Consider the following 12,696-nt stretch of genomic DNA (forward strand, 5'->3'; position numbering starts at 1 on the left):
TTCTCTTAAGATAAAACACCCTGGTCTTTCTGTAGTCCATAGCAGAACTGTTCAGGAAGAGATCATGAAGCTTTTTTTGCCACAAGGGTGTGAAGTGCTGGTTTCTTTTTCAGATTAGATTTGAAGTCCTGGCTCCCCAGAGGCATTTCGTTCTTTGTTCTCTTGCCCAAATTCTGACTCTGCTCAGTTGGCTGTAGCTGTATCATCAGCACCCATCTCTGCGTGTGCTACCTCCACTGCGGTTCCTAATCCCTTTTCTGGCTGAGCTGGGAGTCCACAGGAGAACTGTCCCAGGCTTTCACTCCTTCTCTGTTCTTCCCTGAACCAATGTCCAATCTGGCAAATGTGGAAGACTAAACAACCTCCCAACCCATACATCATGGCTGAAAATCCCCACTATAGCCTGAGGTCTTTAACAAGGGAAATTTAAAAAAGGTGGAAAACCCCACTTAGCAAAACAACAGAAGGAAAACATTTTCTACAATAGGCCACATATAAACTTAACTTCTCTATTTCGTTACTGAGCTATGCCAGTTCAGGTACTGATTGAAAAGTATTCTTTGGCGAATTGAAGCCACAATCATTTCACCAGCATTAACAAACGGAATATTCTTAACATCTGGATCTTGTTTCAGAGAGCTGCTATCTAATCCCCCGGGAAAGCTAATCCAGCGACAGATCTATGCATTGTATTCCACTTTTTGTTGATTTGGTTATGACCTAAGCAGAGCAAGTTTCCAAGGAATTGCAAATACGTATTGGGTTGTATTTCAAGGGGCACTTTAAAACAAAACAAATATTCCAGTGATAGAAAAACTCCCCACACTGCCATTTGGTGAACCAAATCTAGGCAAGCAACCTTTCAGGCTGGTTCCACCCTCACCACCTCCTCTCTTGTATACTTCCTCTCTCCCGTCCCATCTTCAGTTCTGTCATTTTTCCACTTGTGGAAGAAAGGTAAGTGAAACGGGTAAGAAAAAACATTCTAAGTAAAAAATAATAACCTCACTTTTAAGGGGGATTCTCTCTATTCATATCTTTAATATCAATCTCTTAGGTTTTCCAGGCAGTTCAATGCCTAATTCAAATCAGGAGAAACTGGAGGAGCTGTATCCAGATTCTGCAATCAAGTGACACTGCAAAGTCTTTAACTTCTCCTCTTTGTTAAGTTCCCAGGTTTGGTTCAGCGCATGCCCAAGGCGATCATGTTTCTCAGAAGTGCTCTGCTGGGAATTCTCCTTTTCTGCATTCTCTGGACAGAAACTACTCTGGCTGGCTCCAGTTTTTTAAGCCCTGAATACCCAAGGACACAGGTAAAATTAAGAATTTTCTTCTCTTGTTAATCCAAACCACTTTCCCCTAGAATTACCACTTGAAACCAAATGACTTTATGTTAAAGCAATACTCAGAAAAAAATATCAATCTGCCTCAGCATCACAGGGGATAAGGCCTTTGAGATTTATTGCAAATGAGCATGAACCATTAAGGCTATATCTGCACCTGGAAGATTGGGCCCCTGAAATGTCTCCAGCAGTAATAAAGAACTAGAGGATTCTGATAATTTTGCCACTGTCTATCCCCATTCAAACCAAGATAAAACAACGGCAGAGGAAAATAACTTCCACTAGTGAAATAGCCTGTGTGGCAAACTGTAGGTGTTGTTTCCCAGCACAGACCCAGGTCTAATGGTTTGTCTATGGAAAAAAACAATTTACACTTTTCAGCAGCAAAAAGATGCTAAGAAGCCTACCACCAAATTACACCGCCGGGGCGCAGAAGGAGTTTTGGATACAGATGAAAAACAGGCAAAGGGAGACAGCAGTGAAATCGAAGTTAAGGTCTGTATTTTGCAATAGATTCAATAAGGCTGGGCGGGTGGGGTGGAATTGTGGCTTTTTGTGTTTTATATTATCACACAGCACAAAATGCAATAGAAATTTGTCACGAAAGGTAACATATATTCGTAGCCAGTTTGAGCAGTTAAAACGAGCACTCAGGACTAAATTGTTGATAATCTTAAAATCTGAAGAGGCTGAGAAATTTTGCAAAAAAAACCAACTGCAACCTGCTACTATCTTAATACCAATATTTATTTTCACTGTAGAATTCCTAATATTTTACTGTAGAATTGTTTTCTCTCATACTTCATGGCAGCGTTGGCCTGTAACAGCTGTCCACAGCAATCCCTGTTCCTCAGGAAGTGAGTAATAATTATTTCAGGACAAGCTGATGTTTGGAGAAGACAAACCTTCAGGCACTTCAGTTACCGTACTTCTTTTGAAGATAGCATGCAATCTGTGTGCGCTCAAGAGCAGAAAGAATTTGAACCCTCTTTAAAAGGAACAGTTAAGCCGTTCTTTTAATTTGGTGTTTTTGTTTTAGTTCAATGTCCCCTTTGAAATTGGTGTCAAGATAACAGAAGGACAGTACCAGGAGTATGGACAAGAGCTCGAAAGGATCTTAGAGGACATTCTTACAGGGGACCCTAAAGGTACTTTCTGCACCGTCGGAGAAAGATAAGATTGCCAGGCAAGCTTGCCAAAAGGCTGTTACCTATTGTGGGATACTAAACCTTTACACCAGGGATCGGCAGCCCCTGGCACACGTCAGAGCATGGCATGTGAGGTCATTTTGCTTGGCACACCACTAGCCACCTGCTGCCAGCCATGCAGCCTGGGCTGCTCCCAACAGGCAGCTGGGAGGCTGCAAGCCCTGCTGCAAGCAGCCTCGCTCAATGGCTGGCAGCAGATATCCAGAGTCTGGGCTGGTTGCAGGGGCACCACCAGCCTCTTCCTAGTGGAGGGGCTATGCTGCTGGTGAGAGTGGGGTGGGCTCAGCTGTGCAGGGCAGGTGGTGGTGCCCCAGGCAGTGCTGTGAGTGGTGGGCTGTGTGGCCCAGGCAGTGCTGGGAGGGGTGGGTGGTGGCAGCCCAAGTGGCACTGGAGGGGTGGCTGCGGGGTGGGGGGCCTAAGGCAAATTTGGAGGCACACATGCAGTCACCGCCAACACAGAGCTGGAGCCATGGCTCCAGAGTGCTGGCATCAGCTCTGCTGTTGGCAACTACATGTGCACCTCGAGGCACAAGTTGGGGAAGGGGCCTGAGGCAGCGCATGCATGCATGCCTGCCTCCGCATGGATGGCAGTGGAGGGGCCAGGGTTGTACTGCCCCAGCCCCACCACTGTGCACCAGACCTCTGAGAGGATGGGGAGGGACCTGGGGTTGCGCTGCTTTGGGCCTCTCTTCTGCTGCGAGGGGTGGAGTCCAGGGCACAGGGGCACTGCTGGGAAGGGCTTGGGGGCATATAGCCACCCCAGAATTCACCATAGGGCCTCCCCCCTGCCCTGCACCACCAGGGCCACCGCCACCCACCCTGCCCCACTCCTAGCCAGGTGGTTAGTACTCTCCTAGTCTCTATTTTTCCTCTCTCCTCGTCTTCTATTTTTTCTCTCCTTTCTCTTTCCCTCCCTCTTTCTCTCTCATCACAACATGCTCAACAAAAAAAATACACAACAAAGGTAGTTTATAAAATTTTATTCATTGTCACCAGGTTTGGAATTTTTAGAAAACCTAGTATTTACGGAAAAAAGAAAAGAAAAAAAAAAAGCAACTTTTGTAATCATTAACTATATTAATAAGCAGTGTATCCTGCCACGTACCTCCTGCCCCGGCTTTGTTTTTCTGGTATGCTGGCACTCTGGCCTCTTACAGGATAGATATTGCAGTTTTTTTGGCACTGGCCAAAACATTGCCTACCTCTGCTTTACACTATGATTTCACTATAGCCATTTTGGATGTCCACTATGAAACCCTGTAAAGAGCCTATTTTTCAGAAATTGAGTAAGGAGGCTTTAAGTAACCTTATGTTGGGGACCAAAATATGAAAGTACTTAAAAAAATGAATCACAAGCCACTTTTGAAAAAAGACAGTATTCCCATATGCCTTCAGCCAGTACCTTTTTTTTTAAACCAGTAGAAGGCAAACAAAATAAATTTTGGATGCAAAAGAGGCAAATTGGCTGACTATACCGGCACATCAAAATCAGTCGTCTTATTTTTGTTTGAGACCCTTCATATTTCTGCCTTTCCCTGCTCATCCACTCATCCTTATTGTGTTGGCTCTTCACCCCCTATTCTGCAAACAGTGCCAGCTTTCATCACTCAGTTGTTTGTTCTCACTATAAATGTCTTTTCACTGTTTGCCAACACCTCCTATAAATGGATCTGAAAAGCTACTTTTACTGTCCTTCAAATCCCTTCTCAAGCCCTATATCTTCCAAGTCTCATACATAAGTCTGCCACTATCATAGCAGCAAGCATACACAAACCCAAATCAGTGTCTTCCTCTCCTTCGTCTTCTGACAAGACTACATTGACAGAAGCCAGATCTTGGTTGGGTTTCTGGGAATTACAATATAAAAAGCAAAATAAATCTCTGCCCTTTGCCCTTTCAGAAATCCAAGCGGATAACTGACAGGAGTTGAAGGACACCAGCAGCACATGATGACCGTATTACAACAAAACTCTGCTTTCAAGTTGTGGACCTGAAAAATATTCTTTTAAAAAAACAGATGCCTGGGGCTGAATAATTTACATTTTTAAACCATTTGGGTGAAAACAGATCTTTTTGGGAGGGAGGCAAGAGATGAAATAACTTGGTAAAGAAAACCAGCAGCCACCTGACTTCCAAGTTGTTTTTACTTTTATTTTTTTCTTGATTGTATCACAAATGTTCTAGGATGTGTTTGGAAGTCATTTGAACCTTTTCTACAAAGGGAGGGAGGAGGCCTGTGTATGCTTCTGCAGCAGAAAATAAAAGTAGTATTGAAACTGCAGTAATTTTTTGCCATTTCTAAGATTATGTGAAGAAACTAGATGCAAGTTTCAGTCTCTGCTATACACATCAGCTTAATGAGGAGCTGCACATAAAAATAACCCTCAGTTAGCCAAGACACTTTACTCTGTTGTTGATGCATCTGTTTCAAAGGGCATCACACCCTCCCACACCTTTTTTGAAGTTAGTGAGAATCTAGCTGTCATTTTCATTAGAGACAAACTAGTGCCCTTAATGGTTCTACAAAGAGAACATCAAATTATATTTTCACAGTGTAAAAGGTATAAACTGTCCCTCCCTTGAATGCACCAGGCACATTCATGAGCGAGAGCTGCCCTACGAGCAGGCAGTCCCTACCACTGAGATATACTCTCATGCAATAGGGAGGATGGTTTCCCACTCAACTCTTCCCTCAACTGGCTGACTTAAGAGAGACCATGTGCCTTTAACAATACTTTTAAAAGGAATACTTAAACCGCCCCCCCTATATATTCCAAAACCTTCATATAAAACAGGAAGCAAGTGCCTAATTGATGCTAACATCAGAATGGAAAATCTGTGAAGCAGAGGGGTGGAGTGGAACTTGCCTTCATACCATCGTTTCAGGGTTCGGAGATGGGTTTGGAATCCCTGCCTGGAATGGAGACTGAGCAAACAGGCAGAATCAATTTACAGAAATGCATTTAGTTTATAAGAGACCCATGCTAATGATTTTGCAGTCTTTCTTAGAAATGTTTATTTAACATTTTTAAATATTTAATTTTTTTTTTAAAGTTGCAACTGTAGTTCCAAATATTATTTAAAAAGTTACTACCCCTTGTTAAAAAGTCTTCTGAATGCAAAGATAAAAGTTGACATTAAATAGTTAAAAAAAAAAAAAAAAAAGAATTCTACAAATAAAACCTGGTTTGAGAACTGTATTTATCAAGGTTTTTGGCACTTCTTTCACAGAGGCACTTGTCTTCACAACAGTTTGGCACAACAGTGCAGCCCCACAGAACCACCTTTGGGATGGGTTTCCACAAAACAAAATACAAGTCAGGTTAAAGAGGGTTGTTGTAATGTATAGCCAAGCTTCGTTTCTCCTGAAATTAAAACCCGCCGCAGCCATAAAGTTATGTTTAGGTGGATCAGCTCTAGCAGTCATAACGTTTTGCTAAAAATAGGTTTAAAAGCTTATTTAGTACCTATAGCACACGCTCTTCATTATACCTTTCAAGGAAAGGGGTCCATACGTAAACAACACCAGCTTAACTGTGTACAGCATTTTCATTGTGTTGTGCAAGGAACGGGGTACAGTACAATTGTGCATGAAATTCTCTGCTTCAGTATGTTCTCTTTACTGCACAGTCTCAGCAATTAGGTGCTTTTAGAGGCTATGGTTGATGCCCATTCACCCTTTGGGCTCTAGCTGTCCTTGAATCATTCAGGTCAAGAATGGTTCAGGGGTTACAAGCTATTTAACTCCTTTGAATGGACCAATACCTATAAAACTGGATAAAATTCCACATTTCCCAACACTAGTTCTCCTTGTCTTCACCTCAAGGAAAACTGATCTCACAGACACTGGCACCTTGTCTGGGGGTGTGATCCAAGGGGAGGTAAGCCAGCAGGAAATTAAATGGAGATGTGAAGGGACATGGATCAATAGAAATGTGCAACTCTTATGAGGCAAGTGGATATGACGAATCAGGAGGGGCTAACTGTCACCACTGGGATCACAGTCACAGGGTGCGATATAAGTGTGCCTTCAGAGTTTCTCCCTGTTTAACAGCAGTCTTCCCAACCTAGGACTTCTCTACCTTAACTAATACCTTCCTAGACATCATAGAGGCTCTTTGTGTTCTGCCTTAAATTAGCCAGGGTGAGGGAGAGTGGTAGGCCTTTCAGATGGGTGATCTCTCTCACGGTGTGCAAGGCGAGTCCTGGGTGAGAATACTGGCACATGCTTTTGGGAACCTGCAAAAACATTAAAAAAAGGGCAGAGTCAAGAACAGTGAATCGCTTCAACTCTGCAATACTCAAGACTAATCAGGAGTTACCTTCATGTTAAGCCTTTTATTTGGGCCTGGACACTTGTCAGAAAGCGTCTTTCCATAATTCTGCTTGATGCTTTGGTTCAGCCTTTTTCCCAGAGCACTTCATAAAAGCAGCTGCCAACAATTAATCCACGTAATAGCACAAAAGGCCAAAGAGGCTGGAATAAATCCCTGTCTTAAAAAGACAGCAGAGAAGACAGAACTTCCATTTTTAAAGTTCTGTTTGACCGACCAGTGCAAAGTTCAGTACATCAACCATAGATGGACAATGGGCTGATTTGGTCCTGCTGGAATCTGCATCTAGGATGCAACAGTGTCTACAAATTCAAACCTGAGGGTTAGGTCCTATTTGTAAAGAGAAGCAGCTACCAGGCAAGAGAGGCTAAAATTTGCCTTCCCAGCCATACACTTTCTGGAAACCAGGGGCAAAATATAGGCCTACACATGCTTCTAGCTGCTTGTTTGTAGACGTCCTATCAGTCAGCCTCAACAGGGCAGAAAGACCTGTAATCAACACTGGAGAAAAGAGTTACTGAGCATTTTACAGAAACATTCTTACCTGTCTTGGAAGGAAGTATGGAGCATCTGTTTCTACAATTATTCTGTTCAAAGGGATTTTCCTAACAGTCTCTCTTGCTTCAGCGGCAGATGAATAGGTCAGCAATGCAGTGAATCCCACCGAAAGATTTGGGAAATGCTTTAGTAATGGCTCCAAGACATTGTAACTGCCAGTAAAACAGTGCCTAAAGGTTAAGAAAGTGTTGGTTATTCTCCAAGGTAAAAACTGTCAGTTCTGAAAAAAGGTGACAGAGAGGCCAAACAAGGAGATTACATAGTAAGGATCCAAAGAATCCCGTTTGTGCGTTTATGTATTTATTCTATAAATCCCATTTCAAGTCTCAGTGTTCCAGGGGAACGGATTCCATCAGCCACAGACTTCTCATTTTGCTATTCCCTGCAATAGAATTCTGGTTGCATTTGTGATTTGTACAAGTTTGATTTTTTCTTAAAATAACCAAGCAAACGTTTTAGCATAAAAGAAATGCAATTGCTCTAAAGAAATGTTATTTGGCTGGAGGGGCACTGAAATGAGTGATGGTATCCTCTAGAGGACCACACTTCCCTCCCTCCCTCTCTCTCTCTTCGCCCTCACCCTGCAACCTGATCTCCACCCCACCCAGAGCTGCAGCACACCCCAATGCCCACCCTGCCTAGAGCTGCAGCATGCCCCGATTCACACCCCACCCAGAACTTGCTGGCTGCATCCGCAGCTTACGCCAGCACCCTCCCGATGTTGTGGAAGCAGCCTTGGGCAGGCACTGGCATCAGCTATGAATGTGGCCAGCAGTTTCCAGGTGGGGACTGGGATGTTCCCACCTGAACTGGGGCTGCAGCATGCCCAGTTCCCCACCCCACCCAGAACCTGCCAGCCACATCCACAGCTTATGCCAGCACCCACCCAGCCCACTGGAAGCAGCCCCTGGCACGTGCCAGCATCAGCTGTGAACATGGCCAGCGGGTTCCTGGTGGGGGATCAGGGCATCTGCCCAGGTCCACAGCTAACACTACTGTATCAGTGCTGGGCAGAAGCAGTCCTGCCAGCCTGACCAGCACTACAGAAACAGCTATGCCCACCCAGCACCATGCAGCAGCTGGAGCTACTAGCTGTCTATGGGCTGGATCCTGTGAATTTGTGGCCACCTGCCTGTGGACCAGGTACAATCAGTTGGTAGAATGGATTCAGCCCACAGACTGTATTTTTCCCACCCCCCCAGTCTAAAGGGAATAAATCACTTCTACATATCTTAATTTAAAAATTACTAAAATCAAAATGGATTAGAGAAAAAAAATGTTTCCTCTCCTCACAGATTTTTTTACTTTCACTCTGTTTTCAGTTTCCACCCCCCGCTCAAAGTCACATTCTTCTGTGTAAGTGAGGGAAGAAAACCTATTAAAAACCTAGTCAAATTTCTACATATTTGATTGTCATTTTATTCATGGCAGTATTAATGATTACCAATACTGAATCAACAGCGTTTTTTAATATAGCGAAGAGAGCTAGCTACCTGTGTATCTTGTAGTCACTGGGCACAAACTTTTTCATGATCTTCAACAGATCATCATCTGCCTCTCTGCAATGTATTACCAAAGGTTTCCGTAAGGACACCGCCAGTTGTAGTTGCCTTTGAAATACCTGAATAAAAAATAAAGTCAGAATTAAGACAGCCTAAAGTTTTACTGGAATTATTATAATAGAAAATACGGAGGCCAGGGAGACAGAAGGGAGCACTTTCTTGAACTCTGTTGATTTCTAGTAAATCTACGTTTTAAGTCAGGACCTTATCAGAGATGGCACAGAGGTATGATGGCAATGGGTGGATGAAATTTCAATCATTCTGTTCTTTTAACAGAAATTTAAATTCCCTGAACCCAACCAAGTTACATCTACACTTTCAGATACGCTTCCCCACAACTGCCATCCTTATTTAACAGATGGCACAACTGAGGTGCAGAAGTGTTACCTGACCTGCCCAAGCTTCTTAAGGAAAGCACAAGCAGCTGGGATGCAAACTGATTGTTCTTGATTTTCACTGTTGTCCATTTAATCATGTTGCTCCCCTGCTATGTTATAGGGCACTTTATCCAGATATCCAGGTATTGGCATCTTACTCATGGCCCAATTCACACAACGCTATCATGGTTTTCTCCTACCCTAAAGGCAATGTAAGGCTATAAAGCTATCCTACCATATATATGGGGAAGAAAGGGCTTGAAATTCACTGGCAGAACTTAGAAATAAGCACAAATAATTTAATAAACTAGAAATCCAGCTCCTTACTTTATGCTGCGTGGATACATCTGTAGAACACTTATAAGAATAATCCAGTCCCATTTCTCCAAAGGCAATAGCTTTAGGGTGCCGCATGGCCTGTAGGAGGCTTCTTTCGTGAAATTCAGTGTAGTAACGTGCAAAGTGTGGATGACAGCCAAATGCTCCCCAAACCATGTCTTCTTTTAACAAGTCCTCCCACAAAGAGTCCCTCAGAGTGCGAGGGTCACAGAAGTCAGTTATACAGCCTTGAAATTCTTTGGGAAAGGAGCTGTGGTAAATCCCTCTAAACTTTGCAAAGGTCCCCTTAAAAGACAGCTTGGAATACAGCATATCCAGATGGCAATGGGTATCAACAAAGCCCTCCTCCAAATATTTGGGCAGCTTATCAGGCACTTCCTTGTTCACGTATTCATTACTAAAAGAATCTGACAGTCGGACTCTACGGACAATGGGAGCACGGGATCCCACTTCCTCCCTAGATCGTCTACTTCTTTCCCTGCAGACCACAGAAGAATCATAGGAACGTGATCTCCAATGTCCACCTTCAACTGGTGACTCTACATCTTCAGATACATTGAAAGAAGCATTTGTTGCAAGTTCTACAGAAATGTCACAGAGAGAATTGGTACCTGAGCCAGTTAGACAGGAAGTATCCTGGCTGGGGCTCGAAAATGAACAACACTCAGGTGCTTTGGGACTACTTGTCCAGCGCCCGACAGAGTCACCCAACATGCAACTATTCACATTAGTAGGATATGTTAAATCATCACTTAAAGTTCGCGAAGTCTCCAAAATTTTTGGACTATTAAGCTGTGGAAGTGAATCCTCCTGGGAGAATCTGGCCAAAGATTCTACATCTTCCACATCAGACCAATCGCTTCCTACAGATGGGTCCTTCTCTGGCATTTTTTGCTGTTCAAACTGTAAACCAAAAGGCAAAAATCACAATAGATCAACAAAATAAACTTAATTTTGTGGACAGTGAATTGCAAGAATATCAATTAGGGCCCCACTATGTATTCAGATTAAAGCTGGATAAAAATCAGCTATAGAATTGTTACATTTTTTTGTGATGATTACTTTGCATGTGTGGCTGGTCTAAACGTATTGTGCAATTAACCAATTAGTTGTATGATAATTACTTTGCACATATGGCCAGCCTTACTTGGCATGTGTGGCCAGTCAAATTTATTGCACGATTAACCAGTTAACTGCATTAATATGCATAACACATAGCAGAGCCCTTAGACACTTAACTTTATAGACCAGCTGTAATTTACCAAGAACACAGCAATTCCAATATGCACATCAGTTTCAGGGTAGACTAACATATCTAGGGTAGAGGCCTAGAAGAATGGGTAAAAAAGGGGCAGCAGAAACTTCTTTGCTTTCTTGTGTCCTTGTAACAAGGTATTTAACATAATTCACAGATTCACTGGAACCTGATAGGGCCATGCTGCGAGCGCTTCCACTATGTCCTCAAACTTGTGACCTCTGGGCTGTCAACTGTGCACTGAAATATACTGACAATCTTTAACTACTGTACCTTATCACTGCCTAATGCAGAGAGGTATACTTTGCCTTGAGTTCAGCTACTCTGGTGCCTGGAATTTTTCCAGCAGAAGATAACTAACTCATCCAGCAACTGATAAACTAAGAAAAGATGCCTTTTGCGCAACCGTGACTCTTTGTTGTCTATATCTTCATAATCAGCATTTCAGACTTCTACATTGCTTAGACTACATTAATGTAGAAGACAACTAACTACAGGATTACACATAATATGACAGGGTATCAACTAAGGCATGCTGGACTCTGTGCATTACATGGCAGCATAGCTAAACTTCACTGCATGCTAACAAGGGTTACCTTCCAAACCTGTACTGAGTCAAATAAGTGTCTCTACAGTCACATTCTTTATGTATAGAGAAAATGGAGGATATAGCCCTTGATTTCTATCCTAGTGGCACTATTATCTAGTGGACAAATCGAGACACATTTTCAGCAGTGGTCACTTATTAGATTGCACCCTGTTGAAAGAGTTCTTTATTTTGTCAGAACTTTTATTTTGCTCATTTAAAATTTTAGCTAGCAATATCTCCAATCCCATGCCGATGTGTCTTACTCAAGAAACATTATTTCACAGCTCAACATGTGCACTCTCACCTCAAGGCCATCTTCTGAACTCGAAGAGGACTCATCAACAAATACCAGCTTCGAAGGGGGTTCTGCAATAACCGTCCTCTTGAAAGTCACAGGCTCTTTCCTGGGGTCACTCAAAATGACAACTGACCTAGCACAACTACTTTCATCTGTGGCAGTTTTCTGTCCATCTAAATCTAGTGGGAGACGCTGGTCTTCTTCAACTCTTGGAGCTGTACAGAAGCTTCTTGAATTGCCACCCAACTGGCAAGGCTTTTTTCCATGGTCAGGGCTTTCAGTCTTAACTTCATCTGATGGAGGTGCTGCCCTTCTGGGCTGCTGGTTTATCAATTGCCCAAACACACCCTGGAGAGCCTTAAGATATATTACTGTTGATCCTTGGTCTCTCATTCTCTTTTTCCTGTGACTTACAGACTCCTCTTCCTCTGAAGCACCCTTACTTTCAGTCCTTGGTGCCAAGTTACAGTCTGCATCATCCTTGGATTTATTCTCAATCTGTGTAATAAATGAAAAAACTATATTACTCAGTTGTTCGTTAAATACCAAGTCATTTTATCAATCACAAAGCATTTATGATTGAGGAGTACTGGACTAAGAATTCCTCTCAGTTTATGACAGAGGTGACTAACGTGAATTCAGAGAAGCTAATGGATCCAGCATCTGATGGAACGTCCCCAGACCTATAGTTTGGAGACTACACCTACAAAAATCACAATCTGCTTCTTTTTCTGAAAAAAGATGTGCAGCCTTTTGGCTTCTGGATAACTGCAAAACCAGCCTAGTGGGCAAAAGCAGAAGTACCTCTCTGGAAGAGGATTACTTCTCGCCAT

General features: G+C 42.9%; 2 protein-coding genes across 3 annotated transcripts; one reads left to right on the plus strand and one right to left on the minus strand.

Annotated features, from left to right (window-relative positions):
- Positions 1-584: 584 nt before the first annotated feature.
- Positions 585-5,697, plus strand: GHRL (ghrelin and obestatin prepropeptide). Of its 2 annotated transcripts, XM_019536571.1 has the most exons (5): positions 798-957; positions 1,170-1,313; positions 1,725-1,838; positions 2,383-2,491; positions 4,452-5,697. In XM_019536571.1, the coding sequence occupies exons 2-5, from the start codon at positions 1,191-1,193 to the stop codon at positions 4,469-4,471; spliced, it is 366 nt and encodes a 121-aa protein (XP_019392116.1). In that variant the 5' UTR covers positions 798-957; positions 1,170-1,190; the 3' UTR covers positions 4,472-5,697. The 2 variants fall into 2 exon arrangements, with proteins under 2 accessions (XP_019392115.1, XP_019392116.1); XM_019536570.1 differs by having other exon boundaries at positions 585-1,313; positions 1,728-1,838.
- On the minus strand, positions 3,585-12,696 carry TATDN2 (TatD DNase domain containing 2). Its single transcript, XM_019536988.1, has 6 exons — positions 12,571-12,696; positions 11,870-12,361; positions 9,710-10,624; positions 8,937-9,064; positions 7,430-7,613; positions 3,585-6,790 (listed from the first exon to the last, which is right to left on the minus strand). The coding sequence occupies exons 1-6, from the start codon at positions 12,694-12,696 to the stop codon at positions 6,650-6,652; spliced, it is 1,986 nt and encodes a 661-aa protein (XP_019392533.1). The 3' UTR covers positions 3,585-6,649.

The sequence above is a fragment of the Crocodylus porosus genome, unplaced genomic scaffold (genome assembly GCF_001723895.1).
Source record: "Crocodylus porosus isolate Cpor-Errol unplaced genomic scaffold, CroPor_comp1, whole genome shotgun sequence".
Classification (NCBI taxonomy): domain Eukaryota; kingdom Metazoa; phylum Chordata; order Crocodylia; family Crocodylidae; genus Crocodylus; species Crocodylus porosus.